Source organism: Cyprinodon tularosa, unplaced genomic scaffold, assembly GCF_016077235.1.
Source record: "Cyprinodon tularosa strain WSP-4 unplaced genomic scaffold, ASM1607723v1 ctg207, whole genome shotgun sequence".
In the NCBI taxonomy this organism is placed as follows: Eukaryota; Metazoa; Chordata; class Actinopteri; order Cyprinodontiformes; family Cyprinodontidae; genus Cyprinodon; species Cyprinodon tularosa.
The window spans coordinates 810,242-829,203 of record NW_024038767.1 but is presented as its reverse complement, the minus strand read 5'-3'; the positions used below and the strand labels follow the sequence as shown (position 1 = coordinate 829,203).

The 18,962-nt window shown below is 38.1% G+C and overlaps 1 protein-coding gene across 2 annotated transcripts in view; it reads right to left on the bottom strand.

Annotated features, from left to right (window-relative positions):
• The window catches only part of slc8a3 (solute carrier family 8 member 3), a 189,668-nt gene that overhangs the window by 166,706 nt on the left and 4,000 nt on the right, over positions 1–18,962 (bottom strand). For both annotated transcript variants that reach the window (XM_038285110.1, XM_038285109.1), the window contains exon 2: positions 11,049–12,916. In XM_038285110.1, the coding sequence (XP_038141038.1) occupies positions 11,049–12,829 (1,781 nt within the window). In that variant the 5' untranslated portion in view covers positions 12,830–12,916. The remainder of the gene's footprint in view (positions 1–11,048; positions 12,917–18,962) is intronic.

The following is an 18,962-nucleotide window of genomic DNA, read 5'->3' as shown; positions in this document are numbered from 1 at the left end:
ATAGATGTTTTTTTATGATTTTGGTCACGTTGTACTATAAAATCCTTTGGAGATGTGAGGTCAAAGTGTAGAGTGAAAGTAACAGAGGTGCTGTAAAAGGAAACTGAAGAAAGTCATTCTTATGGGAAGAACTAATTCCTTCCAAGGGAACCTGCTGTTAAAAAAAGAAAACAGAAAATGCTGTTGAACAAAGGTGTTATCATTAATAATTAAATACCAGAAATCAACCACAGATGTCAAAATCTGAATTATTTAAAACAAGATGAAATATTTAAAATGTTTATTTCTTTTGGATTTGCTGTAGTGCCATTTTAAATCTCCATGACGACATCCTGCATCACGTGATCGAAGTTCTATTTATGTAAAAATGTTTTTAAAAATAGGTAGGATGTATTTGGGCAGCATTGTGGGGGTTTATGATAAAAAAAGAAACTCATTTGAATGAATTCCTTCAGCTTTACTGATCCCATCTGCTTCCAGAGTTGTGCAGTTGTACACTGGCCAGACATCCGGCGCCAGCAGCAACATTCCCACATTCAAATCAGCAGGCATCTTAAAAAATTAACAAAAACATCTTGTCCTTTCATATGCTTATACTTTAGTGTTTTTGAGGAATATATAAAAGACAACAGCTGGAAAGTGAAGCGTCTCCTATCTGCTGCAGCATATTGCACCCCTAACTCCTTTCATTGTGAGCTGTATTGATTTCTAGTCTTAAAGCTGCTGCACTGTGCATGAAGGTAGGAGCCGTGGAGCAGCACTGACCTTTATCAGCGTATGCAGATGCAGGAATCAGTAGCTTGAGTAGGGAGGGCAACTCCCTGACTGTCACTGTGGCGGGGGGGAAATGCGAGCACTGACCCATATTGAACTTGACCAGACTCGGTCCATTTTTTACCATCCATGTTATATATTATATTAATGAAATCTCTTGTGACTTGGATGGAAACATAATGGACTGTAGAACCAAGCTGAAAAGAGCGATCTCTAACAGCCGTCATCTAAGACGATTAAAATATGACATGCAAACCTATATTTGACCCATTCATCACCGCTAGGTCGTCTGTAAATTATGTTTCTATTTATTATGCTTGCAAACAAAAACAGGTTTATCATTTATATCACAGGAGGCAGGAAGACATGTTCACATCAGCTCTACAAACAAATAAATCCCAGATTATTATTTAGCAGGATGACAGTTATTAAACTGCTAACTGATTTTATTTAAGTTCCTTTTCCTCATTAATATTATTCACTTGCTATTTTTGCCTATTAAGGTTCTTTGGAGAAATACAAATGCAGATTATCATTATTTTAATGTCTATTGTCAAATAAATCATCAACATATTAATTAACAAAAAATGACAGTTAAACACTAATTGTCTCGTTATGTTTCTTGATTTCTTTATTGCCAATTGTGAAGAATCAATTAAACGACCAATTTGATGATAGCTTAGGTTAACAGTGCATTTCAGTGGATCAGAATGCAGAATTAGTGCTACATGTGCTCTATGAATACATAAATATATAGATCGTGACCAGAATCACCCTATTTTCAGCTTCCACCTGGATGGGAGACCAGCTGAACAGAAACAGAAACCAAACTAATCAACAAAAAGTAAGACAGACCACTGGCTGCAGCTGCAGGAGGAAATATATAAAATGAAACAGAATGATTGAAAACTCCTCATAAGGCACTAATCTGGTATGGTGGTTCTCCAGGATCAACAAAGGTTTGTCTAAAGATGTTTTTAGAACTGATCTCTGACCTTTAGTTTATATCTTCAGATAGTTAGTTATTGTAAGCAGAGTTCTAATTGGTTTTCCAGTTTTATGATAATGAGCATAGACGTCCAGGCTTAGGTCTACTTTTCTACCACTCAGTTTGGATCTATGAAAGGTCCTCATTATAAAAAATCTGCATGATCTGAGAATGATGGAGGAAGAGATAACCACCTGTTTAATGTTTGTTTATTATGTTTTATTTGTGCTCCAAATATTGTGATAATTAGCCTTTAATCAGTTGACATAATAATAACACTAATAATAATAATAATAATAATAACCACCATCCTCATAATAATATAAAATGTATTATGAGATTATATGTGTTTGGAAGGAGTTTTGATTATATTATGTCCCTGTTTTAGATTAGTGTAAGATTGATAGAAGAGGAAGACGATTAGAAGCAGAGGTGTGAAGTCACAAAGTACAAATACCTTGTTACTGTACTTACTGTAAGCACAATTTTTAGGTGTCTATACTTTACTCCATTACTTATTTTTCTTCCTTTCACGCAAGTATCTGTACTTTCTATTCCTTACATTTTTAAAAACAAACGTTACTCGTTACTCTTGGCTTCAGTTTAATGTTTCTAAATCTTTATTTCCCGTCATGTGCTCCATCCAATGCAGATCATTGGCTCCGCCCACATCTAGTGAAACTAGTGTGATTGGATGAGTCATAGAAGGCAAACACTCATTGGTTAGCTAAAGGAAATCATCAGAAGCAAGCAGGTGTTCTTCAAACTGCTAACGTGAATTGTCTATGCCATGCTACAATGTGGGATTCAGAAAAAGATGTTGAAATGTCTGAAAGGTCGGACACAGGCGAGAGCGTATCGGGAGACGGAGACCAACCAGACCTCCCTCATCCTTGGCCCTATCTCAGAGAAGTTTTAAAAATAATCGTAAAATTGAGCTTTAAATCATATAGCGGCATCTGGCTGTTTTTTAAAAGGTTACTTTATACTTTTATACTTTAAGTAGTTTTTGGAGCGCATACTTTTTCACTTTTACTTGAGTGAAGAGGTCAAGTTGATACTTCAACTTTTACCAGACTGTTTTTAAACTGCAGGATCTATACTTCTACATAAGTGACAAATGTGTGAACTTTTGACACCACTGATTAGAAGACTGATAGAAAGAAAAGCTGAAGAGAGAAAAATCAACTTAGAAGAGTAAAACAGAGAGCAGGCAGAAGAGAGCAAGAAAGAAAAGAAGATGGAGAAGGAAGAAGACAGAAGAATAAATGACCAAATGGCTCTAAACACAATCAATGGGTTAATTTAATTAATCTTAGGAAATATGAGAGGCACATTCCTGGATTTTACACTTGATTTTTGTCTTTTAAATGTCAATAAATATGTAAAACTGAATGAAAGCATCACTTTCCCCATTTCCTATTTTATCTATGAGTTTGAAATGACTCCAGATTGGATTTCAAAAATCTAGTCACCAATGTTTAAGTTACTGGTCACCATTAAATGCTGGTTGAATTCAGGCTGTTCAACACGTTACATTGATGAACAACGTACTTTGACATAATAGCTGAGAGAAGGGGAGAAAAATGATTTTGAATATAATTTTTTTAACCATAATTACAGTTTAAATGGTAACCATTTTTTTTCAATTTGTTATCACTTTTGTGATTCTTGTTCCACATTCACCATTGTCAAGTTGCAAAATATAATGATGGTAAAGAAGAGAAAAACTAGAAGAATAATTTAGATCAAAATATATAAAAAATAAAATTCCAATTTAAATGGACTGAGGAGCAGCAGAAAATGGAGAGCCAATAATCATCTCCAAAAGGAGGTCTACATTAAGCCAAAATATTGGAAAGGAGTGACAATTTTAGCCGTAGATCAATCTGCAAAGGTTACCCTGTTTGCCCTGAAGGGAACTGGTGCAACATTCAGTAAATTGATGAAAGCAAAAGTTTTCTTTTTAGGTCTATGGACTACAGAGAAACGGAAAACCTCAAAAAAAAAATCCAACTATGTTTTTTTTTTATCGTCTTAAATAATAGTTCGTAATGGAAACCGGTATCAGTAGCTTGGAGCTTTGCAGGAACATGAGATCAAAAATCTAAAACAAACTGATGAAATAGTACATGTCAGTTTCTCTAACATCGTGCTCAAAAAGTTTCAACAGGAAAAAACATGGCAGTAAAAAAACAAAAGTAGCTGCACCCTAAGGACTGATAGGCTAGCAATTATTAGGCCAGCCTTAATGGAACAACAGAAAGCACAGCTCTGGATATGATAAGCTGAGCTGAAGATGATCCAGGCTGTGTCAGGGGACCGGCTGCAGGCGGCTAAGGTAAGCCCCGTGGGTCCATTCTGGGATATATGGAAAAGTGCTAGCAGAGGAAAAAGCTGATTGCTCAGCAGGAGAAGGATCAGAGTAAACATGTGTCCTGTCAATCATCAAGCCAGGAGGGATCGTAGCACTTTCACATTCCAGAGATACTCAAGAAAACATTTCAGGGAAAGACTTGGAAGAGGCGGAGCCAACAGGAGGGCAAAGGTCAAAACTGCTTTTTTTTAATAACCAGCACAATTATAAATCTTAAACAAGCACCTGAGAGTTAAATGAAATGTTTTAAAAATAGATATGTAGGCGATTCCTGCTCAGACAACTATGACCACAGCGGTAAATACTCCCGGTGATTCTGGTCTGTCTGCTGCACACCACTCATTTGTTTATGAATCCATCAGCGCCTAGTTAAACATCTTTCTCTCCAGGGACTGTGCTTCTCAGCTGCGTTATCTTCACAGGCTCAATAAGGAAACACAACCTGGCAACCTTTATTACTTTAATATTCTCTGCAGCTTTAAACAACCAGTTCCCAGCTTGGAGGGTTTTTTCTCAGGAGGCCTAAATGTTAATCGGGGTCTTCTCTAAGACCCCCAAAAAACTGACTTCATTTCATTAACAACGTTATCTCTGGGCTGCACCTATCTTACCTGCAGAAATTATAAATCCTTGGAGAATGCATAGCACAGCACTGTCCCCATTAGCAACACTAAATCCTGCTTCTATCAGCCACTAAAGAGAGGAGAGGCATTTAAATGTCATTATCTTTTATTATGTGGATTTAACACAAAACCACAAAAATCTTGTTGGAATATTAATCAATATATTGTCGGTTTATTGTTTTTGTTCTAAGCATCGACAAAACCGCGCAAATGAACAAAAAACTCAGACAAAAGCAAAACAATTAGGATAAACTGGCTGCAAGGATGTAAAGTCAATCATTTTAATCAATGTGCAAAATTTTAACAGTATGAGGCAGAAAGCTTTGGTAGCAATGTGTGGGTAGAAGTTAGAAGCAACCTCTGCAGGGTCATCAGGTCTGCTGCTGCACACCTGGAGCATCAGCCTGAAAAACAGTCTCAATACACAGTGATGAGACTAGTAGGGATTGATTCTTTTGGTTTCCTCGTACTCGTACTCGTACTCGTCGTCTCTCGCTTTATCCGGAACCGGGTCGCGGGGGCAGCAGACTAAGCAGAGACTCCCAGACTTCCCTCTCCGCAGACACCTCCTCCAGCTCTGCTGGGGGAAGCCCTAGGCGCTCCCAGGCCAGCCGAGAGACGTAGTCTCTCCAGCGTGTCCTGGGTCGTCCCCTGGGCCTCCTCCCAGTGGGACGTGCCTGGAACACCTCCCGAGGGACGCATCCAGGGGGCATCCGAAGAAGATGTCCGAGCCACCTCAACTGACTCCTCTCGATGTGGAGGAGAACCGGCTCTACACTGAGCCTCTCCCGAATGACCGAGCTCCTCACCCTATCTCTAAGGGAGAGCCCAGCCACCCTGCGGAGGAAGCTCATTTCAGCCGCTTGTATCTGGGATCTCGTTCTTTCGGTCATGATCCAGATTTCATGACCATAGGTCTAAATGTCTAAATCAATACTCTGTATATAAACCATAATGACTGCAGTGATATTAATGTAATGTCTACTAAAACCAACAACCTTTAAGCAGGTATGGCGCATATTTTCTCATTAATTGTACTGCACTGTATTGGGGCTGGATGGAACTTTGTTAGATAAGAGAAGCTTGAGTAAAACATATCAGTTAACACGTAGATTAGAGCAAATTTCATAACATGATATAATTGCCAAAAACAGAAAATAAACAATGATTTGAACTGCTGTTAAATAAATATAGCTGAAATATTAGTATTTTTCCATTTGCATTAATTGATTATAATATTCTAACAATTAAAACATTTTGTAATTTAATGTATATCTTCTGATCTTGTGTACTTTAACCGATGATATGTGTTTAATAGCAATAGTACCGACAACACTAAGTACTAAACTTGACAGAAGAGTAAGGAGCAGCTGAGAGTCAAAGCATTGTGGCATGTGCTGTAAATGTGCTAAAGGGCATAAAACACACCCTGGCCTTTAGACAAAAAGTGTATTCTGCCTTCATATATGATCGCTTCACTGCAGGAACTATTTTAACTAAAAAATAACTCTGTTTTAACTCCTGGCCAGGAAATATACAGCATGCAAACACGTTTTATAGAATTATTGATGTGCTATACAGAGAAAAGGGACTCTGAGGTTGTTTAGGCTGCAGTAGAAACAACACTGGAAGTATTTTCAAAATATTAACCCTTTCTTTCATTGGAGGTTTTCCCCTTAATCATCTGGTTACAGTTGTCTATTTGGGAGCTCATTTTCAATTAAATAATAATAAAAAAAACTACATCCGGTTTTAACTCTATGGAAATATAGCTCTGGAAAAGCACAGTGCAACTTAAACCAAAAGCATTCATATACACTATATTGCCAAAAGTATTTGCTCACCCATCCAAATTATTGGAATCAGGTGTTCCAATCACTTCCATGGCCACAGGTGTATAAATTCAAGCACCTAGGCATGCAGACTGTTTTTACAAACATTTGTGAAAGAATGGGTCGCTCTCAGGAGCTCAGTGAATTCCAGCGTGGAACTGTGATAGGATGCCACCTGTGCAACAAATCCAGTCGTGAAATTTCCTCGCTCCTAAATATTCCACAGTCAACTGTCAGCTGTATTATAAGAAAATGGAAGTGTTTGGGAACGACAGCAACTCAGCCACGAAGTGGTAGGCCACGTAAACTGACGGAGCGGGGTCAGCGGATGCTGACGCGCATAGTGCGAAGAGGTCGCCAACTTTCTGCAGAGTCAATCACTACAGACCTCCAAACTTCATGTGGCCTTCAGATTAGCTCAAGAACAGTGCGCAGAGAGCTTCATGGAATGGGTTTCCATGGGCGAGCAGCTGCATCCAAGCCATACATCACCAAGTGCAATGCAAAGCGTCGGATGCGGTGGTGTAAAGCACGCCGCCACTTTGTGGGAACAGTTTGGAGCTGGCCCCTTCCTCTTCCAACATGACTGTGCACCAGTGCACAAAGCAAGGTCCATAAAGACATGGATGACAGAGTCTGGTGTGGATGAACTTGACTGGCCTGCACAGAGTCCTGACCTCAACCCGATAGAACACCTTTGGGATGAATTAGAGTGGAGACTGAGAGCCAGGCCTTCTCGTCCAACATCAGTGTGCGACCTCACAAATGCGCTTCTGGAAGAATGGTCAAAAATTCCCATAAACACACTCCTAAACCTTGTGGACAGCCTTCCCAGAAGAGTTGAAGCTGTTCTAGCTGCAAAGGGTGGACCGACGTCATATTGAACCCTATGGATTAGGAACGGGATGTCACTTAAGCTCATATGTGAGTCAAGGCAGGTGAGCAAATACTTTTGGCAATATAGTGTATATGTTTTCTGTTAAACTTTAAAAAATTACATTTTTCCATGATTAGAAATAGCTCCATGATTTTAGTTACTAAAATAAATAATTCCTTCATCATTCCTACCTGTGGTCATCAATCTCTATAACGCCTCCCTCAAGTGATTCAGAACCCCCACCCCCCGTAAATGACATTTATGCACTATTTGTGCACGCCACGTATCACTTTAGTTGGATTTAGTTTTTACATATACATAGATATACATACATATATACATATATACAGAAGAGCTTTATGTGTATATATTTTTTATGTCTTTTTATTCCTATTTTTAATCTTTATTATATTGTGTAGTTGGATGTGTATATATATATATATATATAAAACTGTAACTGGAGCGTGTAACAAAAGTAATTTCCCTCTGGAATTATTAAAGTATTTCTGATTCTGATATTCTGTTATTACTTCCTTATATTGTGTTATAAAAAGCATATAATATAGTTAGTGAACTGTCATATCATCCCTGATAAAGGTGTATTTTCACACAATCACTTTGGATCACATGAGTCCAGTGATCAGTTTACAGAGAACCTCGTCAAAACCTTTTTTAAATCAGATGAGAGGATATAGTGCTGGACACAGGCGATGTGTTTTGGCCTTAAACTGCTGTACTCACAAGATCAAATAAGAACCCAGTACAGCAGTAAGAACCTTTAGTCGGATAGCCACTCCTAGGAAGGGTTTGTACCCTTGATAGACTAATACATAAAAGGCCATTGATTTTTTTCAATTTCTTTAAGTTGGGTTGTGATGTGTTGCTGTTTTAGTTCTTTTAACTTATATCATTTCATTGTCGTATTTAAGTGATTGCTTGAGCTACTAATCAGGTCTGTGTGTGGTTAGCTAAGCTTAACCCAAAAACTTTGGTTAATTACAGCTAATTGATGATTTAAGGAGAGACATTTTTTAAGTCAGGTTAACTTTTCCCTTAAGAATTGCATTTAAATTTTAAAACAGCATTTTGTATTTACTCTCATTCTAAAATCAGAATTATTTTCATAAACATTGGTATTCATAAAAAGCAAATACTGGCCTTTAAATCACTAGTTTAGTTGCAAAATGCCTCCTTAGTTATTTATTGTTTGGGAGAATTTTACTGGATTGACCTCTGCATTATTGAAACAAGTGAGAATGAGAAAATGTCTCCCCGCTCTTCCAAATGAGGCAGTCTAGACCTGCATATGTAAGTGCATGCGTCTACCCGGCTGTTAAAGAGGACAGCTTAGCAAGATGTCGTCTATTATGGGATTTGTTAGTGGAAAGGGCAAGAGAGCAATAAGGTAAAAGGCAGAATGTACCTAAGTGATGAAGTGTCAGGACTGAAGGACCTCTACTTGAGGTTAAGAGTAATATTTAAAGACTGAGGTTTGCCTCAGTGCAACTGAAGCTGCCTCTAACTGATTTGCTTATTATATGATGGGAAATTGCTGACAAGTACAACAATGATTCAGACTGTATAGAGCAGGGACGTCTTCTATTGTCACATCACCATTTTGTGGTGTGCTTGACCAACACTAAGCAGCTAAAAAGATCAAGGTAGGGTCTGAAAGGGTCTATATTAAGAAGAATATGCATGTCTAAATTAAGCAATGTACTGGGTGTTCTTTTTTCTTCAACATTTTACAAACCGATTGAAAATACCTTTAAATTATATCAATAATCTTAAACTGTGTCAAACCTCTTTAGGATCCTTCTTCTGGTATGGCAATTTGATTTACGGCAATGCCAATTGTTCAAAACAACAGCTGCCTGGAAGCCGCTTCAAAAAGCAGGAAACTAGAAACCATGCAGACATTAATGCAGGAACGGCGTCACAAACATACTATAGCATCAGTAAAACTAAGCCTTACGTTTATGTAAATACCGGAAAAAAGCAGCTAGTGATACTTCTTTAAAAGGGAAACAAATGCTTGCAAATGTCATGCATTGAAATTTGGCAATACAGTTTGCACGTTTTCAGAAATGTAAGTTTAATTCAATTCTTCAAACTCATATTAGATTTTAACTGTCATGTCTAACAGGTTTCTTGACCCTCAACAGATCAGTTACTGTTAGAATGCTTGTCAAACTCACAGAACATGTGAGCTCCAACTTCCAACTTCTGGGAAACATTTTTTCCCTAAAGTGCTCTCTAATTTAATTAATCTTTCAAAATACCTAGCAAATTACCATACACTATATACCTTTCTTTTTTTTTTTCCTGACAGAGCTGTGCAGCATTATTTGACCCTCTAACTTACACCACAATATGCAACACAGCAAGCAGATCAATACACTATCATTCACAGCAACATCACCACATCTCCTCCCTAAATTGCCTCAGAAGGCTTCAGGCCCAAACCAAAACCCTCTCTCACATAAATCAAGTAAAATCCAGAGAACTCAGCAGGTCCCTAAGCATACTGATCACCCAAGACTCATTCCCCCGCCATAGTTCTCCTGGGCTGTCTCAGTCGCAGCACTGGGGAACAGATTCTGCCATTTAGTCCCGTCTGGTGGAGAATGGAAAAATGCAGACACATGCAGCAATAATTTAATATCTCTAGGTACACATATGCGATATGAGATGTGGTGAAGGTTTTAGAAAAATCCAGATTTCCCAAGAGGTACAGCTTCCCATAGATTTCAGGACCTTGGAGAGATGGCTTATAGACGTTACAAAATGTTGCCCAATCATCAAACATATTCTGGACTACAGCACAGTTTTTATGATTACAAATGTTGCAAGACTACTTTGCACGCCAGTATTATAGAGAGATGTTACAACTGACAAGAATACATATCATACACTATTTATTTTAAAACATAAATCATCTCAGCACCCGCCACCATCTAAAGCAAAACTCAGTCACATACGGATTGTGTGAATCAATGCTATACCTATGAACTTGGAAACAAACATAATTTTTCATTTAATTTCTATCCATGTTTTGTTTTTTTATTGTTTTTTGTGCAGAAAAAGGTTGGCATGGCATGAAGAGAATACAGCGAAAAGAAAAATGTGCATAAGTCCAAGGAGTGGTGAAAACAAAGTATGAGGGATTTGAAGGGCATAGAGGGGGTTATTTAAGTAAGCCTCTCTGTTTCCATGTTTCTGTGGAATCTCTAGCACATAAAACATACATCGTTGCAACCAATGCTGTAGTAAATGTCTGTGTGTTTTCCTTGAGTTGAGAAAAACTCTTCACACCAGAAAACAAGGGCAAGATGACATTGGTTTCTGTCTAACCAACTAAGTAAAACAGGTAGTCCAGGTTCATTGTGATCATTGCAAATTACACATAAGGGTGTCAAAGGGTGAGCTAACCAGCTGTATCATGTATCATATCATATAGTGCTTAAACTTAGGTCACAATTACTTTCTTGTTATTGTAGAGAATGAATATAACTAGTACAACATGGATATAACATCAAACAAACAGCTGCTGCAATAACAAGAGAATTCACCTTACCAGGTCTCATCATTTTTGAACTCTAGTTCTCCATAGGTGTCTTCAAAGTCCTCTCCTCCTCCTTTGGCGAGTCCCTCCACTGTGCGATAAGGCACAATGACAGTTCCCCTTGCTCCAGAAGTCCTCAGAACTTTCACTTCCATAATGCCAATGCTCTCACTAACATGGGCTGAGCTACTCTCAAATGTAAAGATGCCTGAATGATCATCATCCAGTATGGTGACTGTAGCCACAGTGGGAAATCCTAGAATGGCCTTTGGGTATGGAAGACTGTTGGCAGACAACACCTCATCTTCAGTCTCCAGGACCCGTAGATTATTGAGTCGCACGAAGAAGTGTTCGTCCTCTTCAAAGATGTCATCGTCTATAATGCCAATGCTTATTTCTTTGATGATTTCCCCTGGTTTGAATACCACTGTTCCCTCTGTGAACTCATAGTCAGCTCCAGCGTTAGCCGAACCATCTTCTGTTTTATAATCCACGTAGATCGTCTTGTTGATATCACCACCCTTTCGAGTGACAGTCAAGATGGCAGCACCACAGTTCTCAAGGCACTGGTAGGCAGCAGGCTCAAAAGCGATTCGAGACACATATTCCTCGGGCTCCTCCACGTGCACCTCTTGAACACTGGCACTCTTCTTTGCTTGTTCTGCAACATGTTTCTTCAAAATATTCCCAGCACCTGTCATCATTCGAGTGGCCTGGATACGATAGAAGGCACGGCTCTTTTGCTGGTGTGAGAGAGCGTAGTAGTTGGCCATCTCAACTAACTGATCGAGATCTTTCTCCGGGTGCTTCTGCTTTAGGTCCTTTAAGATTCTAATCATATCCCGACGGGACTCATCTACCTCTTTGTTCTCAATCAAGCCAATCAAATTGCTTGTTGCACCTCCATCCATAAAGTGAGAGTTGACCATCTTGCCGTCCATCTCAATTCCCTTGGAGCGTTCAGTTTCAGTCTCAATAATGACACCCCTGTGCTTGTCAGTGCGATATTTCTTATGCATAAACTTGTAGAAGAGCAGTCGTCTGTCTGCAACCCATGCAAGTAGGACACATATGGGAAAAAAGGATAGTGTGACTAGGCCTTCCCAGACCTGGACTACATTAGGAGAAATAACAGCCAAGATCATGTAGAGCCAGATGTAGGCAAAGATACTCCAGCCTGCTGTGATAAAGAAAACTCTTAGATGCTTGACTTTGCGTACCTCACCTTGGGGAATCACAGATACGCAGAGGCCAATGATGACAAACATATTAAAGGCTGCGCTGCCAACAATTGTTGATGGACCAAGCTCACCTGATTCAAACTCATGTCCACAAACTTCAATCACAGAGAGCAGAATTTCAGGAGCAGAAGAGCCTAAGGCCATGAGAGTAAGGTTAGAAACTGTTTCATTCCAAACTCGAATTGTAGTTGTGGTTGTTTCCCCATTTGGCCTTTTTATGACAATTTCCCTTTCTTGGGATGTGATGACCTCAATGGCTGCCATGAAACGATCAGCGATGATTGAAACTCCAAGAAACATATAGATCATGGCCACAAAATAGACAATGACCCGAGCAATCTTGTCTCCCATAGACGGATCCTCAGGATACCAAATGGGGAGGATGATTCCTGTTTTACACTTTGAGGTGCCAGAGCAGGTAGCATTGTTAGGGCTGAGGAAAGGGCTCGGAGTAGTCCGGGCCTCAGAACACAGGAAAGCTACAGACACAGAGACCAGCCCCAACCAGAGGCAGGCTGATGTCCCTGGCTTCAGAGGCCTTGAACCCTCCATGCACCCTTCTTCGTCTTAAGGGCCCTTGCAACACTTTAGGTTCCCCTGGGATCCAGCACTTGGCTGTGCTGTCTTCCACCCCCACACCTGCCAAAGACAAAAAACAAATAAACAATAGTTATATTGTAGCTTTTTAACAAAAATCAATGCTTTTGGCTTCAAGATAGTAAAAAGTGTCAAACAAGAACAACTATAGTCAACTAAACTCATAAAAAATACTGTATTATTCTAGTAAGTCATGATGATTAAAGACCTGCAAACATTGTTGAAATGTTGTGTGTGTTTATCATCAGTCTCTCTGGCTCAACATTTTGTAGAATAGTCTCTTCTTTTGTAAACAGTTGCAGATCTATCTCCTCCAACATGGCATCTTTTCACTTAATTTCTGTTAGTCTTGAAAAATACCTCAGACTTTTTTAATTTAGCAGATAGAGTCTGTGGACTCCATGTGTCAATTATTACCACAGAGTTTTCTTCCTTAGATTTTGGTGAACACATAACAGGATTTGATTTAAACAATTCTATTGCAAGAAAAAGTTTTACTTCACTATTGCTCTCTACTTAGCTCCATCCACCTTCCCATAAATTCACATCAGCTTCTATGTTGTTCCATAGAAAACCATTTCAATTCAGTGTATTTATATAGCACCAATTCACAGGTGTGTTTAGGATGAAAAAATTAGTTTTGCAAAAAAGTTATGTTTTAATATTGCTCTGAGCTGAACAGAGTGTCTTCTTCCTGTTTGGCATGTTATCTACGTACATGATCTACATGATTTACACCTCGCATGGGCTGTAAATATCTGCAGCTCATCCGGAGTAACAACTAGTCTCTTGGCTGCTTCCTTGGTCCGTTTATACCGAAAGCAAAGTCTTGGTAGGTTTGAATCCCCGTCACACATGACTTGACTTGCACACGATGCATTGTTCAAGTTATGAGCAGCTATACGTGCTCTGAGAGCAACGTATACTCAGGCGGACCCTGCTGAGTGATTAAATTATTTCTAGATAGATGACTTTTGCAATTGTTACACAGAAAAAAAAGATCTAGAAATAATTCAACATTTCATATATTAAGTGTATTTAACCTTGATTTGAGTAGGCAAATGGAATGAGTATATTTACTTTTAAAATAAGATAATTAGATAATATGCACTTGAAATGAGATATTGCAATAGTTTTTTCTTATTTTAAATGTACGTAAATTGCCTTGTTCCATTGACAAAGTGTCTCACTTACCTCCTTAATTCAGGAACAAATGCACTTATTTAAGAAAAATAACTTATTTAGATTTTAATGTTTTCCTGTGTAACAATGGATTTCATTTAGGGGTGGACAAGTTGAAGGGGCTCAATACATGTGCATGCCACTTCTCAAGTTTTTATCTGTTAAGATAATTTAGATATGTATAATTTTCCTTCAACTTTCCATTTATGTTCTACATTGGTAGAACAAAGTTAAGTTGATAAAAAAATTAAATCTTGCCTAAATTACACCCCTGTCATGATAAATTGTGAAAATGCTGAAGGGGTGTGAATATTTTTGCAATTCAGTCTATATTTTAATAATGGAAATTTCAATTTCAACTTGAATTTGATATAGAATTTAACACATGCTACAGCAGAGTAAAAGGGATCATATTGTCCTAAACAGAGTTTTTATGAGACCTTTATGCTGTCAGTGAGGTGAAAAAAATAGGATTTTAAATCGGATCAATTCTAAATATTTAGTATTGTTCTTTTAAGGTCAAGTTTTACCAATAAAGTTTATTTTAGTTTAGTGTAGACATGTGCATGCAGTGGTGTAGAATTAAACATGATTGTTTGAACTCTCTGCTGTGGTTCTCGATGGTGAAACAGAATAACTCCATCAGCAGCGTTCCTTAATGTCCCAGTTGTCAGAGTGCAGCTCCAAGAGAAAAGCATCAGAAACACGAAGGCTAAACCACGAACATTGTATGAAACATTCTCACATATGCAAGACAAAGCAAGAATACTGCAGGCAATGTCCAAATTCATAAAACCTCAAGGAAAGCAAGCCTCTAATTCACTTCTTAAATCCTCAAGGGGAAAGATTTCAGTCTTCTTTTACCGCTAACAGCTGAGGACAGCAGCAGGGGAAGAGTAATCGACACTTGACCGCCCTGAACCTAATATGCATTCTAACAGCTGGGATTTACTGCAAATGTTCTTGCCTCAGCTACGCCCGATTATTTAGTGTTTCAGGACAGTCAGAAAATTTATACACCCTGCACAACATATTTGGATCCCTGAAGAACCTTGGCTGTTTGGCCTGAGCTTAAAAAGTCACTTTAGAGACATATGCTACTGCAGGCTGTCTTGAAATCAGTCGATTTAATCTTTTCTTTTTCTTTTATTAACTTAAGGATATAGTGGAGGATTTTTGTGATTTTTTTATAAGACCCGCCCTCTCCACTTTAAAAAAAATGCACATGCACAACCCTGTACCCGCTCCCAAGAGGGAACGCATATTAGACGTGTGCGACAGCGTGCACAAGCCCATCTCTCCTCGTGCACGCTCTGTTTAAAAGTTGCTCTTCGCATTGTTCATACAAGCTTACTTTCCAAAAGAAGATTTACAATTTTTCCACTATGTCAGATTAACCACCGATAAGTGAAAATGAGGACGAGCACGTAAGACGGCCGTACGTAAACATATCACCAGAATGATTGACAATTAAGAGGACCACTTATTATGATGATCCACCCGGAAAAAGAACATCCTCCACTAAACGTTAAAGTATTTTCCTTTGCTTTTGTCACTTTTTAAAGTTTTGTATTCTTTTGTTCTGATTCCAGGCTGAAGGATAGATGACCTCTGGGGCTGAAAACACGTGGAGCGTGCGCACAGAGGGAGAAACCTTGCTGTAAAAAGCATCCTTTAAATTATCTATTATTCTATAAGTTGTGTTTGTTACGGTTATTATTTAATATAGCTTTTAGCTTTTGTATAACCAACCTCATTCTAATATATATATCATATACAGCAATATCCAACACATACATATATCCAAATAATATCAAAATGTTTATTTCCTTAGCTCAACTTATATTAACTTAAATTACATCAGATGTATAGAAAAATATATGTTTAATACAGAAATGTAGTCTTAAAGTGAAGTATGTGTTTGTATTTGTGTTTCTACAATGTCTGCATGCAATATGACCCAAGCAGCATTTTCTACAGTTCATGCTCTGTGGGATGATCGGAGGCCTTTCACCTTCAAAGATGTTTATTAAGCTGTTTATGACTAATTTTCCGGGTGGATGAATCAGGTTTCTTCTGAGGGCATTTGGCTGAATTGGGTTTAATTTATAAATATCAACATAAAAGAGGCTGTTTACAAATGCAGTTGAAATATTTTTTTTTATTTTACCTTATCTTGGAAAGGCGGTGCTGAATTTTCTGTCCACTTTCTATTTATGCACTACAGTATGTTGACTGAAATACACGGTAGCCTGTATCTGTGGCGTTACAAACTGAAAAAGTTCAAGGCTTATAAAATGTTTGCACGGTAGATAATGGAACTACCTGATGGAATTATAACGAATAACATTAATAGGGAGATGGTTTAAGTATGTGATATTATAAATAGAGGTATGATTAACTCTCATTCATGAATATACCTGATAATACCACAAATAGAGGTGTGAATGACAAAGTATTTAGAAATATATTTAAAGTAATCTAAAAGTTGGCAAAAGTCTATGAGAAATGGAATATAGACCAGTTATTAAATTCTAAAACAACTCATATAAAGTTTTGAGTTTAATTGTTTGTAGATAAAGACAGTTACATCACAGAGTCTCTTTTAGGAGGAAAGAATCACGCTCATTAATTTGTTTTCATTTTTGTTCAATTTTAAAGGGGCAGGAAAGATGGATGAGAATAAATATATTTAAATGTGAGATAAAAATTGTTATGAGACATTTCAATAAACAGAGCAGGAGGGGAGAAACAGAATGACAGAAATTGCAGCAGATCCTGGAGGCAGGAAACTTGAATTTTACTCAATCAGCAGAGCCACCTTTGTGGACTGCAGCCAGCAGTATAAAATCTGCTAAAATATAATCAGTGGGAGACTCAACAGTGGTTTGCACAAACTAAAACAACACGGGAGGAACTGTGTGAGAGAGATCTGACTTAATTAAAGGCAAGTTTGAATTTCATTTAATAGTTTTGTTGTTGTTTTTTAAACTGTATCAACCCTCCTAGGCTCTTTTCATTAAGAAAAAATACTGTGAGGCTATCAGGCTTTCTAGCATTTTAGCCATAGACCTGCTGATCAATCTGCTTTTCATTATGTTTTTCAGTGGAAGATGGTTACATGTAGTAGACCTGTAGAGGCTGTGAAGCATTCAGAGCTCTAGGAAAGAAACAATAATATGATCCATAGTAGGGATAGAAAGGATTAACATCACCAGTTAACAGTCAGGGATACATTAAAGCATTCTTTAAAACATTAAAGATTTTTAAACAGCTTCTTTAATGATATGCCTACCAATCTGTTTCTTTAGCAGAGTCCAGTTCTTTTCATTTTTTTGACAAAAAAAATCACACTAAGAGCATTGAGGACAGAGCTAATAGCTTGAAAAGCTATGAAGCTATAGATCTCAAAACTCCTGTTGACATCTTTCACAGGTATTGCTATAAACCAAAATCAGTACCTAATGTGTGCGTTTTAGCACAGAGGGAGAGTGATGATGAAAGAGAAAAAAAATGATGGAACCAGACCAAAAGAGGCAAACGATCAACTTCATCTATTAAATCTAAACAGAGCCGCTTAGTCTGTCAGTAATCACTTCCTGTGTATTTGGATGACAATCCTGCATTTTTTTTATTCTACCTTTAAATGAAGTACTTAGCAAATGACAAGTACACTCTGTCCATGTATGTGTGGAATTTAAAAGAATATGTTCAGCCTGCTCTAATCCAACACTTGTATACAAAATCCAACCAGTTCCCTGATTAGTAAACAGCATTTTATTGTAATTAATTTTTTCTTAAGACAAGTGGATCTGAAAATAACTTCTGATAAACTAAGCAGCAGGCAGACAAGCAATGTGGCGTACAAACAAAACTCAAGAATCAGTGGACATGTTGATAGAAGGAATCCTAAAAGCAAAGAATAGGTGTGAATGAGGAAACAGGGGCTTGATTGGATAGAACAATCTGGCAATGAGGGATAAAACACTTGATAGGCATATAAATGCTGAGGCGGGAGATCAGTGGCATGAGAACCAGCAGGTTTACTCCAATTAACAACACGTCTTATGAGAAAGTGAGGGGCAAGGCAACACAGAATGATTACAAACTTTAAAAATCAACATTTCAAGGATCATAACATCAAGAAAACCGCCTTCACTGACAGGCCAGACAAGTAGAATATTAATCAGAGAAGCAGACAAGAGCCCATAGGCAGATGATTATGTTGTAAAATGAGGGAACAAATGTAGGATATTACAGGCATCACCTTATAATCGCCATGGCAATGTGCACCCCACCCTCCCCACCACTTTATCTGCCAGCAGCCTCCTCCTCTCTGTAGCTAATGAATACAGACATCCTCTATACAATCGACTGGAAAGTTAATACAGCCGCGTAAGAACATTTTGTGTGTCGTAAAAACGGAGTAACGGTTTAAATATATTTCCTCTAAGATCAAGATCTCAGGTAACTTTATTCTATTTTTACTGCTATTTACAGTTTGTGCTTAAATTGAGGCTATTTAAAAAGTTCATGAGTAGATTTGATTAAACAAGAGCCCCTTGGATTGTTGTTCTACAAACAGTTTTAGTCCGTGAGGCAGACACCCTGTCTACTTTTAAGGCTAGGCTTAAAACTTTCCTTTCTGATAAAGCTTCTAGTTAGAGTGGCTCAGGTTATCCTGAGCTATCTCTATAGTTCTGCTGCTATAGGCTTAGACTGCTGGAGGACATAGGGACCCCTTTTTCATCATTCTGCTTCATTCTATCTCTATTCTCCCACTCTGCAGAATCTGTTAGTTCAATCTCTAACGTTCTGCTCTCTCTGCTTTTTCTCATAGTAGCTTCATCTGGTCTGTTCCTGTTTGGCTGTGACTCCATCCTGGAGAGAAATATCAGCTGTGCTG